Raw genomic sequence first — 14,764 nt, 5'->3', positions numbered from 1 at the left:
CTGAGTGGGCACCTGATTCTGCATCTCCTTCACGCACACACAGCAGACAGAGCCAGAATAAAAGAGAGGACAGCATGAAGAACATACTGATGAAATACAATTAAGAGTACTCTCATTACCTCAGCCGGAGAGAACGGGGGCACACACACACACACACACACACACACACACAGAGGGAGAGAGAGAGAGAGAGAGAGAGAGAGAGAGAGAGAGAGAGAGAGAGAGAGAGAGAGAGAGAGAGAGAGAGAGAGAGAGAGGAGACTGGACATGAATCCCCTCCTGACTCCTGTTAAAACCGGACTGGAATGTCATGTTTCCTGTTTATCTGCCTACATACCACCCAGACTCCTATTGTGTGCAGTCCAGAGTTTAGCTGTAGGGGCAGTTCAGCAAACAGCAACACACACACACACACACACACACACACACACACACACACGCATGCACACACACACACACACACACACACACACACACACACACACACTGCTGTGTTGACAGGTGGATTCATAACTCCTGCTTTCTAAACTGACCTCCATCCATCTACAGCCTCACAATCTAAGAAATACAGGTTCTGCCTAGAACCATAAATGGTTCTTTGTCTCGTACCAGTGAGAGGACCCTTTTTGGTTCCTGGGACAATATTTTATTAAGGTCTCACTTGGAAACAGTCCAAAGAGTTCTACCTAGAACCCAACATAAAGTGTTATTCCTAGAAACACCCAGAATCCCCAATGAGAGGTTCTACAGAGAACAATTCCACAGTGTAATGCTGCCATCCATAACCCACCCAGGGGATTCTACAAAGAACCATTTTACATAAGAACAATTTCATCTAGAATCCACAGAGGGGGTTCTACCAAAAACCCTTTTATATTCCAAGGGTTTTGACTAGCACCTATCCAGGGGGTTCTACTGAGCACCCTTTTATATTCCAGGGGTTGTGTCTAGAAACCACCCTGGTGGTTCTACCAAGAACCCTTTTATATTCCAGGGGTTTTCTCTAGAATCCAGTTTGGGGGTTCTACAAAGAATCCCCTTTTTGATACCATGGTTTTATCTAGAACCCACTCAGGGGTTCCACTCAAGAACCCTTTTATGTTATCATACAAAAAAAGCATGATGAAAGAGTTTTTCAAGGATCTCAACAATCCTCTTTCACTTTCTTCCAAAAGGAAGAACTCTTCAGGAGGAACCATCTTGGAACCCTTGTTTCTAAGAGTGCAAGTGTACGTGATTCAAAACACAAACATGAGGTGAGAGCTCAAACATATGTGCACTGGTGTGCTGGTCGACGGCTCGTTGATCACCGAGCGTCCGCGGTATTAAACGTGCCCAGTGAACATACAAACACATTTCATAGATTTCAAATATCTCATATGCAGGCGGTGCCCGGGGTGATGGTTATGTTTTGGAGCTATTTAACGCCACACATCAAAACATTGAGGTAGATATCAGGCGTCTCGCAGAGCCAAGAGTTATTTAACGCCATTTCCGTGCCAGCATGAGACGCCAGAACCTCAGTGAAGCAAGCGAGTGTTTTGAAATCATCGATGTCAGGCTGGCTAACAGAAGAAAGACAAGAGCAGGCCTGTGTGTGGGCAAAGGAGGTGAGAAACATTGGTGTGTGTGTGTTCCAGTGAAAGAGAAAGGGACGTGTCCTCACCAACTGCTCATGACTTAATATCAATATTGCAACATGAACTGTGCAAGGAAATTGGCCAACTGGCCAGCTTCCTGTCTCGCTGAGTGGGAGCCAATCACACGCAGATGAAGCCATGTTCAAATAATCATGTCTTTGCAGGCCGCAGCACCAGAGACAAGCAGCAACTAGAGATCAATATGAGGCCTCCCACATGCCCAAAGGCCAAAACCATAAAAGGACAAAGTCAGGGGATGACTTATTGATTAGTTGTTACTGATATGACAATACGTTAAATGCCTTTTCAGTCAAAAAGCAACATGAGTCGTTATAAGTGTGATATCTGTGTAAACTTGACATTTTCTTAGTGTGAGCTCAGAGCGGTGTAGGCGGTGGGGTTAATTGGACAGGGGTATTCAAGTGTGAGCCACAGAGGGCGGAGTGAATGCAATTTCTCATTCTAATCAAAGACTACAGCAGGTGGTTTCACTTATTAGTTCCTCCCCCATCCTCTCCATAGCTGATGGAGTGCTAATAAGTGACACCGCCTGCTGTAGTCTGTGCCTGGAACAAAACCTGCGCCTGCACACATCGACTCTGCATGACACACATGATTGAAAAGCTCTGAAACTGAATGTTTTTATGCTGATTTGGGGTCCCGCGTGGGCTGTATTCATGGGGTGCACGTGTCTGCGGTATTTAAACTCATCCTAAATGTAACGTGGGCCTGGCCTAATGCGCATCTTGGAGCACAAAATATTTCTACTCATCAGTCCGAATTTCCTAAACAGCACTGACATGTGAGGGAGACAAGCTGACACATTATTCTGCTATTTGACACAGAGGAGGGGGGAGGAAGCTGAGGAGGCAGAGCTGCTGTATTAACCGTTTATTTTCAGGTTGAAGGTTGATTATGTCTGCAGTGTTAGGGGAGACATGGGTCCACAAAACCACAACTCAGTCGTGATTAATAATTAGTAGAAGGGAGTAATGATTAAATGATGGTTTAACTTCATGTTGCACCATTTAAACTAACTTAAAATTAAGAAAAATTACTTTTTATAAACGGAGGACAAATTAAATCATGAGTAGGGCAACTATGCTAACTAACTTTTTAGCTAGCTACCAAACAATATCTTGATAAATTACAGCAACAATATAACAACAATAACAATATTTACTTTTTAGCTCGCTTGGTCTGACTTGTTATAGGAAATGACTGTAATCGCACCCCATTACATTGTTATGTTTGGTGTAGCCATTTATTGAATAAAGACGGGCAGAGAGAGCTACCATTTCAAGCAAAAACCTTACAGCTTTATTATTCTTTGCATTTAAATTGTTTGTGTTTTATGAATTAATGTTTTGCATAATGAATTTGCCACTAGAGTTGTTTTATTAAAACTTAAAATGGCAGAGATGTACGTTTTTTATCTTACTAATTAGTAATGATTCAATGATTACTGATTGCTGATGCTTTCGACAATCAGTTATGGAAAAATGCACAAAATTTTCCATCTTACTAGCAAAGAATATAACGTTTAGTTCACTAGTACACAGAACGATGTAATGCTAGCTATCAAACAATATAACTTAAAAACAAACAATATTTTTTAAACCTTTAGCTTGCTAGCAAACAATGTAACTTTCACATTTAGCAAGCTAGCAAACAATATCACAATATTGACATTTTAGCTAGCTTGGTCTGACTTGTTACTCTAGAAATGACAGTAAATGTTTTGTTTGGCAGAGCCATTCGTTTAATAAAGACAGACAGAACCTTATTTTATTATTCTGCGCATTTAAATCGTTTCTTTCTTTCTTTTACTTTTAGCCAGACAGCAGACAGCACAGTCAGGGACTGCAGAGCAGCTCAACGTCGTTTATACTTAACAATGTCCTGACAGCACTGGAGCTTATATTTTTATTTATCTATTTATTTTAATTTGGGTAAGAAAGCATCGCCATATTGAAAAAAACTAATTCAATTTCTGTTTACATCACTGAACTTGGATTTACTGAACTCAGAATGGTTTTAATTGTGCCATAGAGCTAATATGAAATCTGAATGTAGCTACTCATTTTTAAACCGACTTTTGCTGAACTCTGGTTAACTAATCTTAGATCAAAGTCTGTATTTATTTATGCTGCATGGCATCATCCTAACATTCCTGCAGGGGCTTGTAGTGTCTGTGTGTACTTCAGGTGACGTTAGGTATTTGTCACCTTCTATATAGCAACAGTTTGCACGCATTTTTTCAAGTCCTTCGTCTCACATCTTAAAGCTAGAAGAGCTCTTTTCTCTTGATGATATGTCGGCCTACCTTGATCAGACTGCTGCGTCGAGGGATCGGTTTGGAGGCTGAGTCTGAACCCGTGCTCTCCCACGTCGGGGACTCGCAGCTGGACTCGTTTTGAACCCTCTTCACGGTGTCTGACACGCTGCAGTTCCCGTTTGACACCGGCTCCGCTCCCCGGTGCGTCTCCAGGCTCGTCCCGGTCCCGGCTCCTCCTGACGCAGCTTTCCAGCCAGCAACCGGTGGACCGACGGCGCTCTTGTTCTCGCCAAATTCAGCCATGGTGACACTTTGTGGATTCCTCAGCAGCTGTCTTGAAAGCAGCGGGGCTCCAACAGTGCTGCTGCACCCGGACACCGACGTGCCATCGTCTGGAGTCTGAACGAACGACGAGCAGCGTGCGTCAAGAGCGGAGGAAACTTCTCCTCTCTCTCTATGTGTGTGTGTGTCTCTCCCTGTCTCGATCTCTCTACTGTCTCTCTCTCAGGGGGGGAGACAGCTGAGCGACAGCAGCGACCGACACACCTTCCAGACCTCCGCCGCCAATACTCATCACATCTCCGCCACAGCTCGCTGTGCGCTTGCGTTCAGGAAATGAGGAGGTTGTCGCCTCCGCCGCCTAATCTAAACCGTCCTCACACTGACTCTGCCACAGTCACACACCGTGTGTGTGTGCGTGCGTGCGTGCGTGTGTGTGTGTGTGTGCGTGTGTGTGTGAGAGAGAGAGAGATGATTTGTACATTTGTACCAGCTCCTGCTGTCGTCTTGCTCCAGTCTTCATCAACAGTCAGTGGGTTTAAATGTGCAGCAGCAGACTGATAATAAAGTCATCATCTGTCACCGCTCTGTCTAATGTGTGGGTGGTTTTTGCTTCAGAGACGAAGTGTTTTTGTCTTTGCTGCTGCTTTCTATCAATGGTCACTTACTAATGGTTTATAAATCAGTTATAATCCATTACTAAGGGTTGCAAGGTTGTGAAATCTGTCTTTGACATAATTCATCATCCTGTCATTCAAGAAAAGGAGTGCAGACTATTACGACAAAAAACCAAAAAAAAAAAAAAAAAGAACATTAACCTTTCACACTTACAATTGCAGAATGTATAATTAAGTCCTTCATTATTGACCTATTAACATTCATAATTACAAACTCATTATTATATCTCTTCATTAATGGATTAACATTCATAATTGCAAACTTGACCATTAAAAAACATTATCAGTATTATCATTATTTATAATTTCAGATTTGATGAATAAAACCCTTTATTAATCCCTTATGAATAGTTGTAACTGCAGACTTTACACAAGAACTCTTTATTAATGACCTATTATAACTGCAGTGCACACTTGATAATTAAAACCATTTATTACTGAATTATAAACGTTTATAACTGCACATCTGATCATTAAAACCCTTAATTAATGACTTATTAACATTTATAACAGCAGCTCTATTAAGTTGTCTTTACTTACAACTTATAAACACTTTATAACAGGGGTTCCTATACTAGGAGGTGTTGCCGCCTTTTCAACACATTAAGGGTGTATTTGTGCATAAAATTGATACCATCATAATATTTATTATACTGATAATATTTAGAATTAAGATATTGATCTGCACTGTCAACAAAAAATATGTACTGACAAATTTAATCAATGGCATATGTAGAAATCTTAACTATCTTTGGAGAAAATAAGCCACTGTCAGTTTATTTTAGACTTGCAGTCAAATTAATATTCTTTTCTGGTGTGCATTTTGAGGCAGACTATTGCACAAGCGCGCGCACACACACACACACACACACACACACGCACACTAGAAAGCACCATCAACTGTCTTTCTAAAATTGAATGGAAATCAAGGTCATGGATTTTGCTCAAGGACTCAAGGGCACATTTTTGTGATTCATTGCTCAGGGATAGATGCCAAGATGCCGTCCTCAAGGGTAAATGCCAAATAAAGTGAATGAGTTCACTTTCTTGCATTTACTGGAACTGTTACACAAAGAAATAGGTGCATCAAGGTCCTGTAGGTAGACTGCCGTCCACATCGCCTGAGCTGCAGTGTTTCTGTGACTCTGCGAGACAAACAACAAGCTCTAAATAGCTGAAATGATTCTGCTTGTGGACACACAGTTATACCAATACTTACACAAATCAAGGTCAGTGCGGCGTTCACTGACAAAAAAAACAATGTGCTGTGAGATTTATGTTCCTAAATTTTCAGCGTAATTCCGCATAATAAAACACAGTATACGTAGAGCTAATCATTTAGGAGAACGTTATCTGAAAAGACAGGAGGTTCTTCCATTTCATTATCAGCCCAACATTAACATAATGTAATGACTGCAATAAAAGCTGTGTACCGGTGTGCCCTTGCACAGAAAACTGAAGTTGAGTTTTTGTGATGCAGCGCTGAATAAATAGAGGTGTTGCACTCTCATAAAGCGTTGGGGGGACATTTCTGTGTTGTGCTCCTCTTGGCACACACACTTCGGTCATTTTCATTAAAGGGAAATGATCATCTGTTTTTTCCAGAGGGCTTTTTCAGGAGGACATTCAACGCATTAGCTTGAAGAGACAAGAGGCAGGGTGACACAATGCCGGGTAGCTTGATCTTTCTCTTGCAGGTGTTTAAAAACTCTGAATATTTTGAGAGCACAACTAAACTTGAGCTGGGGTCAGACTGTACTCCAAGGAACACTGTAAAAAAAAAAAAGAAAAGCCTTTTTCGTTTACTTAACTAAAGGCTAATTTGTTACTTCAACTTAGGTTAAGAAGTTCACTCAAAGTGGTATCTAAGGTTGGTCAAACTTACCATTACTGTTTAGTTCTACTCATGCAGAACACTTAATATAACTTAAATTATTATATTTAATGAACTTGACACTGTGTGTTCTTATAGATCAAAAACACATAAACAGCACTGTGTAAAAATACATATTTGGGGATATTTTTCTTCTCACAATAAGAAAACACTGGATTTGAAATATAACAGGTATACATACATGACTTATAAACTTTGGATACTTTGTATACATAAATTGTTTTATACTGTTATACAAACACAGTTTTCAACTCATCAAATGTAGTTTGAATGAAGTTTTCTTGACTTGAGACCACGAAACGAATTAGCCCTTAGTCAAGTAAACTCAAAAAGGCTTTGCTGCTGGTTCCTTTACTTTTTAAGTTTTTTTTTTATAGCATAGTTATAGGTGGGATCCTGGAGATGTATAAGTATGTCTCCTTCTATCACTGAACAAAAGGTCACTACTGAAGTTAGGAGCTTCTCTCACAGGAGCCTGCATCAGCTGTGTTTTATAATAAACAGATTTAATGTTGCAGTACTTTATGCCCTGGGGTGCGTATTGATGCTGCAGCTGAATTCAGATGTCAGATGAATTATGTCTGAACCCACAAGTGCTGACTATAGAGAACATCAAGCATTGCTGACATAAAAACAGCATCAGCCAGGCACCACCACTCACCAGCCGTCTGAGTATGTAAAACTATACCACTATTTAATGTACAACTTCCTTTCACAAAAGTTTGGTTGAATCAGGTCCATCATGAAAAGGCTCAGCGGTGATTTGTGGCGTCCTGCCCGTATGCAGAGAGCATTTATCCTGTACTGAATCTCAGCATTTCATAATTAAGTCATCAATCTGCTTGCGGGGACAGAAAATCATTGCCACACACCCAGCCAGACTTCAATCAGGGATGGTGAGGCAGGTATTTGGCATCATGCAGCCCTCACACAGACATAGGTGGTCTGTTATCGCACTCTCACAAACTGTTTTTGCTCTTGCTAATGATTTGACATAATTACCACAAGTGACACTAATGTCAAAATATTTTGGCAACTCATATATGTCCCAACAATGATATTTTTTATGTCAGCATCAAAATTAAGAACCATTTCCCACAACCCATACTTGCACTCGATGGCACACTGTTTAGCTTCATGAATACACATCAATACATACATTAATGTACATAAAAAGGGTAACACTTAACATGAAGGTTACAAATCATATTATTTAAGTAATGCTTAACTAATGCGTGACTCATGATGATTTAATGCATGAATTAATGCACGGTGTGTTATAAAATCCTGTTGCTCCCAACTAACAAATGATCAAGTCACTATGACTTCATGTGATGAGTTCACACTTAACAGAACAACAGTTAAGGAATGTGAATTCACAGCTACTCTATGCATTAATTGATATGTGATTCTTGTTACATAAAATTTAATTTATGTATTCCCTCAGCCTCTCCAAAAGCTGCTTCTCATTGCATTATGGGGCTTTGTCTTTAAGGTAGCTAATTAACAGATGTAAAAATATATATAATAAACATAAATACAGTTACATAAACAAAGCTTTAAGTAACTGGAATCCAGCTAACTTGATAGCAAACCAATTAAAGCATGAAGTAACAGTGCGTTCACATTCCTTAACTGATGATCTATGAAGTGTGAACTAATCACATGAAGTCATAGTGACTCGATCATTTATGATTAACAGGATTTCATGATACATCCTGCATTAATTCATGCATTAAATCATCATAAGTCATGCACTAGTTAAGCCTGACATAAATGTATGATTGTGGAGACTGGATCTCAGTGAAGAGGCATTGTGGGTACCAAATGGCAGAGCTGTGCAATACTGGTTTGCCTTTGCTGCCATCTAGTGTTAGCCTTCAGAGCATACTGCTGGGTGGACTTGTGACTTGAGAACTGCTACTACTACTGGAACAACTACTCACATGTATTCCAGATGGACATTATGCTACAGAAATCACCAGAAACATTAAAATTCCCTTGGAAATGAACATGGACAGATAAGAGAGCATCATAAATACTGACATCATCCCAGTTGTTTTGACATTATGTTGACTTTATTATCAAGTAATAAATCTCTGCAATAACCCCAGGTGGCAAAAGTACACAAATTCTGTACTCACAGGTACAGACTCTACTGAGAGCAAAAGTACAAATTCAACTTTCTTACTTAAGTAAAAGTGAAAGTACAGGCTCCTGTCTTTACTCCTACCGACTGTTTCTGTTCAAAGCCAAGTGGACCTCACCTTTTCTCCACAGTCAAGTCTCCTCTTCTCTGTTTCATAATATTGCATCTTTTACTTCATTTTCATCTTGTTATTTCTTTTGTGTCTTGCTACGTCTTTTATGTGTTTTTTTGTTTGTTTGGCTTTTTACAATTTTTGTTTATTTTCATTTTGTCTTGTTATGTCTTTTTTCATTTTATGTCATTTTCATCTTGTTATGTCTGTTATGCGTGATATGCGCTGATGGCAAGATCAAGAAATATTTTTTTCTATGTTCCCATTTGCATCCATTTATTAGTCTTGATGGTGGGAAGGCAATGTGCAATGATGCAAATTCCTCTCAAATGCACTAAAGTATCAAGCTTGTTTTGAAAATGTATGGAGCAAAAAAGTACAGATATATATGTTAAAATGTAGGGAATAAAAATAAAAGTCTGTACTTCAAATACCTGAAAAATCTACCTAAGTACATTAAGGAAGTATTTGTACTTTGTTACTTCCCACCACCCACTGTGAAACATAAATAACCATATAGAAAATAGAATTGTACAATAAAGTGCAAATATACATACATATCAGTATATATGAGTTTGGTGACGGCTGTGCACCAAAATCTAATGCACAATAAGGACTGAAAATAAATAATATTTTACAGGTAACATAGTAAAAAACTGAACCAAAATAAAACTTCATTCCCAGTAAATCATTCTAGATATGTTATAATTGTTTTTCTTTAAGACAGAATGTTATCATAAGATTTCATTGTCATCTGCTATGAAAAATAAGATGTTTCTTGTGGTCATGGTTGCCAATATGGGACAAATGTGTGTCCACCTGTGTCAGTTTACACCTGCGTTACTTTGGCAAACAAACACGTAGGCTTTCTTTGGCATTTATAATTTTTTAATTGCTCAACTTACTGAATCAGTTGATGCTAGTACTCAGTCATCCAGCTGGCAGAGGCATGCCACACCGCGGTTAACCCAGTGTTTCTGTGGCTTGTCAGAGGGCAGCTCGATGGACAGGACAAAGTTGGTGGAGTGGCCAGTGGTGGACAAAGTCCCTCTGCGGGCGCTGGTTTTGTAGACGGGACAAACGTAGATGTTTTCATGCTGAAACTTGGCCATTTCTCCTGGTTTGAGCTTGATGATGGGTAAGGAGTCAAAGAGAATCTTGGGAAGGGACTCTCCAATGACCATGTTCTCTCTGTCCCAGCGTGCCCCCTCCATGAAAAGACCCCTGATATAGGCCCCGTCCTCTGGCTTCTCATCCATATGGCTCTCCTCTTTGGTTACCTGGAGGACAACACTGAGCATGAATATCAACCCAATATATTCCTATTATCATTTTTAAATCATTATGATGAATATGACAGAAATCAGAAATGCATGCCTCAAATTCAAAGCCGATGTAGTCGATGGGTATGGTGTACTTCCTGGCAAAATTTTGAGCCACTCCAGTGAGAAATGACTGAGTAAAGTAGAAGCCAGAGAGCCAGAAGACCACAGGTGGGCCGTTATCGATCCAATCCTGTCATCCAAGTATATGCATAGGTATTAGTATATTAAAAAATTAAATGTTATCTATTCTCTATACAACCAACTTTACTATGATCTGAATGTAATAGGTCAGCTTAATTTTATCCATTATGCACATTCAATCAATTTCCCTAAATTAAATGGTAACTTCTCTATTTTCCAACCTGGACCCTATTCTCTCACGTTTTGTGTCTAAGTGACTACTGGGGACAACAAATTTTGAAAGTGGTGCAGCACTAAAGAAGACCAACATAGAGCTGCAACATAATCCCTCTGGGCAACTGTGCATTGTCAAAGTACATCTACTAAAAGTCCTTGTTTTTTCCACTGATAGGCTCAGATTGTTATTTGTTTGGCAACATTATGGAAAGGAACACTATAGTACAATAGTACGATCATTTTTGTTTTTCTTTTTTTAATTTTACCTCTGTTGTCTACTTCTCCCTTGATAGGTTTTTAACCTATTAAATCTCCAAAGATCACACAATAACAGACACATATAAAAACGCCATCACACAATAACACAAACACGCTAACCAATCGATTATCCAATCAAACAGTGGTAGACTAGAGAGGCAAAATTACCGTTCTGGTCTACGCAGTCTGGTTGCTTCCATCAAGTGATATAGCAGCTATTTCTGATTAAACAAAAAAGGATCTTACTGTTTAACAAAAAGGTATATATCTGTAGTGGCCCTTTCCAAAATGTCAGACACTTATAACAACCGATAACAACCTGAGCCTGTCGGTGGCAAAAACAAACACTTTTAGTGGACATACTCATTACTACTATACTTATTACAGTTTATTTGGTGGCTGACAGCTGCTCTCCCTAAATACTGGACAAATTTCAAAAACTGTTGTCCCTATTAGACACACAAAAACATGGAAAATACCCTTTCTGTCCATTGTGCCAGTCATAGTAAATATGTTACCTTGGCTTGAGGTCTGACCCGATCATAACTTACTTGAAGGAACTGCAGCCTGGCTAAGAGATCAGTCACGTAGCTCCCCATTGGCTTGAGAGAGGGGTACGACTTGGCCGCCCACATAGCAGGCACCTTGCCCACCAGCATGCTGCTGAAGACGTTCTCAAGTTCAGCAGACATAACAATCTGACCCTTCAAAGCTTTGCGGATGTTCACCAAGCTGACGCGCACCACATGAGTGAGTCTGTTGAGAGGGGAGATGAATGTGATCGAGTGTTAACTGTCAAGGGTTTCCTCAGTGTTTTATTGGTATTGGTGTATTGGTATTGGCACAGTAGCACAAGTTAATACCTATTAAAGCGGATGACTTCCTGCCTCAAAACAGTGTTCATAGACTCCTCATACATGACTGGGTATTTATCCATCACCATTTGGATGTCAAAGTCTGCTGGGAACTTAGACAGGATGTCTTCTGCAAGCTCATCTACAATTTCCTACAACACAAAGTGTGAATATGAGAAAACAAGTTTGCATTTAGTGTTATCTCAGGAAAATTAGCATAAGCCAAAATACTTCACACATCAGGCAGCACAGACCTGAGGGGACTTAGCCCCACCTCCCGACTGCCTGGGCAGAGTCAGCAGTACTCCATCCAGGAGCTGATTGGTCTCTTGATTATCCTTTGTGATGTCAGCGTTGCTATGAAGTCCGAACACACAAGGATCGGCACAAATTGGAAGACTGCGAATGTAGTTAACGTATGTCTGGAATAAGGAAAATTATTTGTGATTATTTTTGGGGTTTTTTTTTTATCAGAAAAGGTGATTAAAGAATTACTTGACTTTTAAATATAGTGAGCTTCATGCCCTCAAGGCCAAGCATTAACTAGATTTCATTTCAGACAAATATTTAATAGCAAAGTAATTGCAAACATTAATCCAGCCTAAATGAAATCCTGCATTTACTTTGGCCATAATGACATAAGAAGACAGCTGCTTTATGTCATGACATGACATAATGATAGATATGGCAGTCGTATGCTGCAGCATTAATTAGGAATTGACCACAGCTCTGACAGTACCTGATAGGGGCCATGAGCTGGGACATAATACAGATCTCCCTCACACACGTGGTAATGCTCCTGCTCTATCAGCTCCCAGCTGTAGAAGATGGACAAAAGCGACATCAGGAGACGTCTGTCTTTGTCATCTGTCACCCTCCCGCCATAGTTGCACTCACCTTAGAAAAGAAGAAAAGAGATCATTGAAAGCAAAAGTAAAATGGGAAATCCTTAAACATTGTTGTGATATATGTTAAGATATTTTGAGTCATGTCACTATATACCAAGTATAAGCAGTATTTACAGAATATCTATGTATAATGTTAATCAATCAATCATTTATTAATTGCCACATGACCAACATTGGATTAAGTGCAGATACATGTGTCAGAGTTTGTGAGACTATTGCAGCAGGGAAAATATGGGATGATTTGGTAGGTAGGGACCTAATGGACCTTATAGGCAACAGCAGGAAGAGCCAGTGAGCAGGGATTTTATTATTATATTATATATTTACTTTTTTGCTCTTTTGTTTGTTTGTAATAAAGTGATTGAACTGATGGAAGGGGGGAGGCAGTAACCTTGGATGATTTGTTGACTACGACTGCAGTGTTCTGTGTGCATGAAAGTCCAAGCTGCTGTACCAAACTGTTATGGATGAGGTGAGTATACTCTCAATGATGTCTGTGTGAAACCGAAACCAGAGACTATTTTTCAGTTTGAATGTACCACCAGACTACAGAGCAGCTTCTGTACAGGTGCATACAGACTGTGAGATTGCAGCAATCTTATAAGTTTATTAGAAGCCATACTGTGCAACATGGATCTAATCAACTTGAGTACAACAACAAGTTTGATGTATGTAGACTGCATGATGATGACATCTATTGAATCACAGACTATGAAACAAGTCAGCATACAAGAAAAAGTTATCAGCATCACGCATCTGTGTCGGTATAGTGGCAAACAATTAAGTTAAGCAAGAACTGAGCCCTTGCAATAATGGTATTTATGTGTAAAGAGGCCAATTTAGGATGCCAATTTGTGATTTGTAGTAATGGTCATGGATTAAAAACAAAAAAAATAAGAACACCTGCCCTAAGGTTTAGGACATCTTACAGGGAATAGCCTGTGATTCAAGAGTGATGTTCCCACTCACAATATCACCTTGCTGCCAGCTTTATTGGTGTTAATAAATGCCCTTTTGTGTGAACAGCTATAAAACTTTCACCTGTAAGGTAGGTGAGTGCCTCCAGTGGAACCTCATTGTACTCATCCAGGAACATCTGGATCTGCCTCATACTGATCCTCAAGTCAGATTCATTAAACTCATAGGGAATATTCCAGCCTGAGAGAAAATTGACAAATAACACATAACGAAAAAATAATGATAAAATGATAAAATGCTGAAATATCAAAAAGTGTCAAAAAAACAGATAAATACAATATTCTCACCCAGAGGTCCAAAGTTCCTCCTCTCCTGTACTAGAGCATGGAAAAAAGTGAGACCAAATAAGAACTTCTGCCAGATGACCTGCTTTTTGGAGCTGCCAAAGAAGGCAGGGTCAGAGATGGGGTGACTCAAGTAGGAGCGCAACAGATTAGCTCTTATTCCTTTAGGAGGCTCGTTGGTCATTTTCAGCCCATTTTGCAGGATACTGACTGGGAACTTGTCAGATGGATAACTGGTTAACCACAACCTGTGACACAAGACACAATATTTGCCTTTTATCATCGTCTTCATGCAACACCATCTTACAGTTAAACTCCCTGTGTAAAATCTGTTACCTAAAGCTCTGATGTGTGTTTTCTGGGGTGATGGTTTCCTCACAGATCCTCTCCAGAGTGGGCATCCAGCTGGTGGCCAGGTGGCAGTTCTGCAGGACCACCCAGCTGCCTTCTTTGATGGCTTTGTCAATCATCTGAGCTGCTATGGGTCCTTGCCCCTGTCCGAGAGAAATGGTTTGGGTCTTACTACCCCCCATTTCTAGGTCATCAGCAAACTTCAGCAGACCTGAAGAAACAATGCAATCTTCTATTAGACTTTTGCATCCAGAAGTCACCTCTGAACCTTAAAGTTTCTTTATGTATTAAAAGTTGTGTTTCCACCCCAGAAACTTTCCCCAAGGGCTAGTAACCTTTGGACGAACTCAGTTGAATTTCCACCACAAGGACCAGGGTCTAAATTAAGTTCCAGGAACATTATTTTGCACCCAAACAGTC

At 39.9% G+C, this 14,764-nt stretch overlaps 2 protein-coding genes across 2 annotated transcripts in view; both read right to left on the bottom strand.

Moving 5' to 3' along the window:
- Positions 1-4,640, bottom strand: part of LOC146312860 (inactive phospholipase C-like protein 2) — a 37,839-nt gene extending 33,199 nt beyond the window's left edge. The window contains exon 1 of the mRNA XM_084738652.1: positions 3,967-4,640. Coding sequence (XP_084594778.1) covers positions 3,967-4,221 — 255 coding nt within the window. The 5' untranslated portion in view covers positions 4,222-4,640. The remainder of the gene's footprint in view (positions 1-3,966) is intronic.
- Positions 4,641-9,511: 4,871 nt separating this feature from the next.
- The window catches only part of dnah3 (dynein axonemal heavy chain 3), a 36,595-nt gene continuing 31,342 nt past the window's right edge, over positions 9,512-14,764 (bottom strand). The window contains exons 54-62 of the mRNA XM_084738494.1: positions 14,330-14,555; positions 13,997-14,241; positions 13,773-13,889; positions 12,563-12,720; positions 12,078-12,245; positions 11,833-11,975; positions 11,521-11,725; positions 10,407-10,544; positions 9,512-10,309 (exon numbers count right to left, since the gene is read on the bottom strand). Coding sequence (XP_084594620.1) covers positions 9,956-10,309; positions 10,407-10,544; positions 11,521-11,725; positions 11,833-11,975; positions 12,078-12,245; positions 12,563-12,720; positions 13,773-13,889; positions 13,997-14,241; positions 14,330-14,555 — 1,754 coding nt within the window. The 3' untranslated portion in view covers positions 9,512-9,955. The remainder of the gene's footprint in view (positions 10,310-10,406; positions 10,545-11,520; positions 11,726-11,832; positions 11,976-12,077; positions 12,246-12,562; positions 12,721-13,772; positions 13,890-13,996; positions 14,242-14,329; positions 14,556-14,764) is intronic.

This window comes from Lutjanus erythropterus, chromosome 16 (assembly GCF_056507025.1).
Source record: "Lutjanus erythropterus isolate fLutEry1 chromosome 16, fLutEry1.hap2, whole genome shotgun sequence".
Taxonomy (NCBI): Eukaryota; Metazoa; Chordata; class Actinopteri; order Lutjaniformes; family Lutjanidae; genus Lutjanus; species Lutjanus erythropterus.
Note: the sequence above shows the minus strand (reverse complement) of the source record. Positions and strands in the feature narration are given on the sequence as shown.